Source organism: Anopheles ziemanni, chromosome 3 (assembly GCF_943734765.1).
Source record: "Anopheles ziemanni chromosome 3, idAnoZiCoDA_A2_x.2, whole genome shotgun sequence".
NCBI classification, from domain to species: Eukaryota; Metazoa; Arthropoda; class Insecta; order Diptera; family Culicidae; genus Anopheles; species Anopheles ziemanni.
Window position 1 is genome coordinate 37,107,714 of NC_080706.1, and position 5,927 is coordinate 37,113,640.

Here is a 5,927-nt window from a genome sequence, read left to right on the forward strand (position 1 = left end):
CTACGCATCCAACCACTGCAGAAAACGACGCCAGCCTACGAAATAGTTTCTACCGCTTCGGTTTGACGCCGTGGAACTTGTTCGACCGTCAATTGCATTACTGCTCAAGCTGCAGACGAGGGCGCGTTGCGGCGAAAGTTGTCCTCGAGGAGGGCACTGAGTGGGTGTAGTGGGGTTGGGGAAACAAGCATTTTATGTTGCCATTCGCTACCACTTCCGGTGCTGCTTATTGTTGTTTGTTATTTTTCCTCAAATATGCCGTACTACAGGCAGGGAATGTTCACAGTTTAGCGGGCGTGAATATTACTACATTCTCTCCGCTCGTCTGGAAAAGCCGCCGTCCCGTAACCCGACGTTGGTTCGTCCTGCTCCATAGCACATAAAATGACTCACTTCCGTCGGCGATGGCGATGGAGCAATTTTGCGATATTTCCCCACGTGCTTCCCCCCGTGTACTCCGAGCCGGCTCTACGCAACAGCATTCCACCCGGTGGAGGCATTCTTTCTTCGTTAAGCCCATATCTAGTGAGTCCGAGGACGGTTTGGCGTAGGTGGGTACACTTGCTTGTTTACACCAGCACCGGGAAAGTTTGATGCCGTGATATATGACGGCCACGTTTAATAGATACTTTATGCTTGATTTATGCTCCAAAGCACTGCCTCCGAGTCTGCCGAGGCGGGCGAGAAAAAAGTGTGAAAATCGTAAAGAGGTAGAGTGTGTTATTGAAAGGACAAAAGCTCGAACTCACAATTTTGGACCCTGACGATCCATCCCAATTTATACCCTGACCAGCACATCCGCGAGAAAATGGCTTTCCCCGGCAAGTGAAACAAGATACGGTAGAATAGATACTATCAATCATCGCTCTTCGTGGTGGTTCGAGGGAAGAAAAGTTAAAGAAAAGTGCCATCAAACTCCCAAAAGAGGTTATCGTTCGCTGCACGGATAAATGGAAGAAAGGACGAACGCCGAGGAAATGATGGGTGTGTTTGGTTGAACAACAACCGAGCAGACTCACGGAAACGATCTTTTTGCCAAAAAAGTATCAATCGAAACTCGGTGTTGGTGGCGGAGTGATTATCAGTGGTTTCGCTCCCATCGAAAAAAACCTGAATGTGAAGGTCAAACCTAGTGAAAATTTGATTAAGCTAAACGAAAAAAAATCTTTAACATTTTCATATTAAATCGAATAAGTAAAAAAGAAATGTCTTTTAAAGAGAAGAATAAGAATATGAAAATGTGGCAAACTATTAGAAAAACACAATTTACAAAACAGCATTCGGCACGCTTATTCTATTTTTATAATTTTTGTTGATATTGCTATGGTTCAAATAAATTGATCTGAGTAAATAAATTTTAATGGAATTAAACAGCTTTGGAAATCATTGCTCGATCGTTTCAGGAGTCATTATATATTAATTATCATTTTCTCGTTCTAAAAATAGACTTTACGTATAGCAACTCCCATTCGGTACCGGTTTCGAACATTCTAAAACGTTTCGCACAAATCATCCTTGGGCATTGTGAAGGTAAACATCATCGAAAACCTCCTTCGAATCACAAATGAAACGCTTTCCCACATTACTGCTGGGGAAGTTCGTTAGCGTACCGCCGGTGCCAGTTCGTATCGAGCCGCAATGCCGTCGTGAATTAAAACCGTAAAGATCAATCGAACGCCGTCGGTTTGCTCAGAATAAATTCAATTAAACTGCCAGCGCCATCATTAACATTCACCCGGGATGTCCTTGGGAATGGGATCGTTAGGTCTCGAGTTCGTTGCTCGATTGCCGATTGTCGGAGACATTTTTCGGAGCAGTGCGGAACCAAACCGAAATAACACTCCCCGCCACTCTCGCAGCATTTTCCCCTAACCCCCTCCGTGGCCAAGGCGGGTGCTCACTTGACTTGACGAGTTATTTATTTACCCAATTTCGCTCCACTTACGCCGCACAAAAACGGTATTTACATTGCGTCGTTCGGCTAATGGGTAATGCCGTTGGTGGCACATTTATCGGGCCCTCGGCATCAGGCTTTTTCGGTGGCGTTTCGTTCGCAATGCTCCAAGAATTTCGGGGCCCTCGATTGGATGGCCCGGTTGTCTGACTGACTGACTCTCTATTGACACAACTAATTGGCGCAAAGTGTGCCGTATTGCTCGCGTCGAGCGTCTTACATCGAGCGCGGTCGGTGCCGTTCGGTGCAGTTTCCGGCAAGTCGTTCCCGTCGCAAGGGCTCGTCCCAAAAAATGCAACCATCGTCCAAGGTTCTCGTTTGCGTCGCCTTCATGTGCATGGTCGGTGCGGCACGTGCCGGGCTCGAGGCCGATGCCGGCGCGCACCTGGACCGTGCCAAACGGTGGCTCAACTTCCCCGTCAACGGCGGGGTGGCCAAGATGGTGCTCGGCATCGTCGTGCCCATCCGGTTCCTGCACCCGCTGCCGCGCATCATCGTGAACACGTACAACTTACAAGCCAACTATCGCATCCCGGCCACCATCATCTTTCCGCATCCGGAGTCGGTGTTTAAAAACCGGGCCTTGGCGGCCGACGCTGCCGACGGGCTGAAGGTACCCGCCTCGGGCGATCGCAGCCGAAAGCAGCTGTACGAGCTGCTCGAGCGGGGCTGGAGCCAGTGGGGCCATGATGGGCATGCCTGCCTGCTGCGGGCCGTCTGTGAAGTCGCCGAAACGCCGCTCAAACACAACGGATTGATTGGCGAAATAATCGATGTGATTTTCACGTAAGTACCAAGCCGCGCGGGGTGACGAAGCTTTCCGCCTACCGGTCGCCAGCTCCACGCCAGTAGGGGTTGGATGCGGGAGAGGAAAGTGCCTTCACGTGCGGACAATGATGGTGAATGATTGACGAAATAAGAAACGATTGTTGACGGTGCGCTCGGTAGCGGCAAACGGTTGCGCAAAAATAGCACCATCGGTTCGCGAAAGCGTTTCAATTTTCAACGGAAGACAAATTGATTTGGTGCAGACGTGTGGAAGGCCACATATTCCGACACGTCCCGGGCGGCCACGTCGTGCGGTGGGAAAGCGATCATGTCAATACTGTCACCGCTTGGCTTGACACGATCCTTTTACCAATTTTATTTACCAAAGTGAAAGATGCTTTTATGGCTAACATCATCAACTAAAGTGGGGCATAAAGTAGGGAACATGCAGAGGTAGAATTAAACATGTTGAAAAAAAACTTGTTACCAAACTTTATATAATTTATTGTAAAAAAGAACATCCACACTATGTTTCTTCGAGTAAACTGATTTCGTTTCATAATCCTCTTTTTCCGTGTTTGAAGAAGGATGTTTTGTAACCAAGGGATATATTTAGTTATGTACTTACATATGTTTTAATATGTTCCAATTTATCCTACTCATTTTGAAGTACTTAATCGAGCAAAACATGATGGCTTTATCATTTTCTTTTTTACATATGAATTCTATTGAAATCATTTAAAATGATTTTCCTGTAAAGACACGCTCTTGTTCTTCGTTCTTCTTCCTAGAAATGTACAAAGTTTGTTGTTTTTTACGACTAAGTTTGTTTGTGTTATAAAATATTCCATCAATATGTATTAGTTTGATGAACATGAACATTTGTGGATCATAATCATGATTAATCTGTTCACGTTTTGACTAAATTTTTTTTAATTGATTTTTTGAAATTGCAATATAAGCAACTACCTCATGAGTAACAAATATTTTATTCTATACTTTCAGACCCTTTCCAACGGACGGTCTAGACGCGGAATATCAACTGGCCCAAGTACACGGTTTGCAGCGCCGCAATTGTCTGCAACGCTACCCCAACTGTCCCGCAGGACATGGATTTTTCGACAGCATATCGACGCTGGCCCTGTCGTAAACTAACAAAATGAGTAGGAATCAAAATATGCTCTCGTCTCGCACTTACCCAGCCTTAATGGATGCGCCACTTAAGGACGCTGGCTACAAACTGTACAATAAATTGTTTCCATCACTTCCACCATGAAAGCTCGGCACCCGACATTGACTTGGCGCTCAAAGCACAATGTTGCTGTTTTATGCCCGAACGTTACATTGCAACGCGGGTTAAATGCGGAAGGTATCGCCAAGCTTGCTGCAAGTGGCAGCCACTTTAGAGCGACGTACAAAAAGGCTCGACCTCAACGACTTTTGAACTCAGCTCCTGTGCGCTGTGCTTTCCCATTCGTTGTGCCAGATCCCGCGAGGGACACGCGGACGCCCGCGAAGAAGATGCAAAACAAGGACTGCGACACAAGAAGATTTCATAAATGAAACTATCATAAATTATTCTAGAATTATAAAAGTCCACACAATGATTTACCGCATTTGTAGGGTTCTCGGGTTCTGCTTTGTCCTAGCCGTTGTGCCCTCCTCTAGGCTTGTGTGCGCGTATGCATGTATGTATAGCTAGTGTTGTAGTGAAATAAAACAAATGTCACCACCGAACGAGGTCCGTCGGTTGTTTCATACGCGACCCGAATCCTTTAAAGTAACGAATGCTGCAAACTCAATACGAAGCAATGGCCAACCGTGCGCCTGTATTGGTGATCGGGCGTGTTTCGCAAGGGTCCCAGTTGTATCGGCACAAAAAGGGACACCGGCCTGGCATAACGGACAATACCCAGCAATTCGGTCGGCAAGCTGAATACCAAAATTGCCGCCCGAGTGTTGATGTCGGTGAACCACCAACACATCAACTTTCCTTACCTTTCCTGTAGCCCATCATGTTAGAGGTTGACTCCGCTATCGTTGGCTAGTGCTAGTACAGATAAGGGAAAGCTTTCAAATATGTACCATTTTTACTAGAACATATACTAGTTTTTCAACAAGAAATTTAAATTTAAGTAGTTTGATTCTTCAATAATGATAATTATTTTAATCAAAGTAAAGGCAAATTAAAATGTTCAATACATAGTTAAATAGCATAATGAGGGGCTTGTGTAATGGATAATCCCAATTTTGAGGATGTTAAAGCTATGTTCATTGTTTTAAAAGCATAGTGAATATACATCGTGTTATACCATCTTTAGGGATAGTGAATTAATAAATTAGTGAATAAATAAATAAGTTAATAAACAAAAATATAAAAATAAAAAAATAAATAAATAAATAAGTTAACAAAAATAACCAGTTCATGGTTTTTTTTCTTGCACAAAATATCCATTTTATAATAGAAAGAAATTGTGAACAAAACTTGAAACTAAGCTACAATTTTAGAAAATGGGCCCTGTAAGATTTCTTTTATGCACAGAAAGCTAATCCGACATTTCAAAATTAAAAGTTACTAGTTTGGCTGCGTTTCAAAATGAATATTGAATCGTTGGATAACCACAATCGTAAAAAACAAACCAAAACGAAATTCTTAACTTAACTTAACTTAACTTAACTTAATCGTTTAGCTACTTAGCTAGTGACCTATCCAGACAATCTTTAGATAATTGTTGAATACTACAGCTGACGCATCTGGCTAGCACGTTTAGACAATAACACAATGCAAAAAATATTATGAAAAATACTAAACTAACATTGAAAAACGATTCCTCTTTATATAATTATGTATGCTAGCAGTTTCACTAAAACAACCAAGATGCATAATGGAACACCATCCCGTACACCATGCCGAGGAACAATACCTACTCACCAAAGAGGGTCTCTTCCATTCCTCATTTGAGGAACAAGGGAGCTGGAAACATCTCCTCCCTCGCCCCCTTCGCCTCCACCCCCTTCTACTGTCTATGTATTGTTGTTGTTTTCGTTGCTATTGTTGTTGTTGTTGCTGTTGTCCTACCCGGTTGCGCATTCGCTAAGCAGTATTATTACAAGTTTCATGCATCATGGGAATCGTTTTTTAGTGGAAACCATAAATTTACTTTCACCATCAGAAGCCAGCACAAAACCCGAATGCTCGAATAGG

The 5,927-nt window shown here is 43.8% G+C and overlaps 1 protein-coding gene across 1 annotated transcript; it reads left to right on the plus strand.

Moving 5' to 3' along the window:
- The first annotated feature begins 2,246 nt into the window (after positions 1-2,246).
- LOC131284678 (uncharacterized) lies at positions 2,247-3,872 on the plus strand. The gene is made up of 2 exons (XM_058313542.1): positions 2,247-2,740; positions 3,728-3,872. The coding sequence occupies exons 1-2, from the start codon at positions 2,247-2,249 to the stop codon at positions 3,870-3,872; spliced, it is 639 nt and encodes a 212-aa protein (XP_058169525.1).
- The last annotated feature ends 2,055 nt before the right edge of the window (positions 3,873-5,927 follow it).

Bases quoted from the DNA above. Each gene is read 5' to 3' on its own strand.
- LOC131284678 (XM_058313542.1), top strand. From the start codon at position 2,247: ATGCAACCATCGTCCAAGGTTCTCGTTTGCGTCGCCTTCATGTGCATG. The intron at 2,741-3,727 runs GTAAGTACCAAG...CTATACTTTCAG, and splicing joins ATAATCGATGTGATTTTCAC to ACCCTTTCCAACGGACGGTC.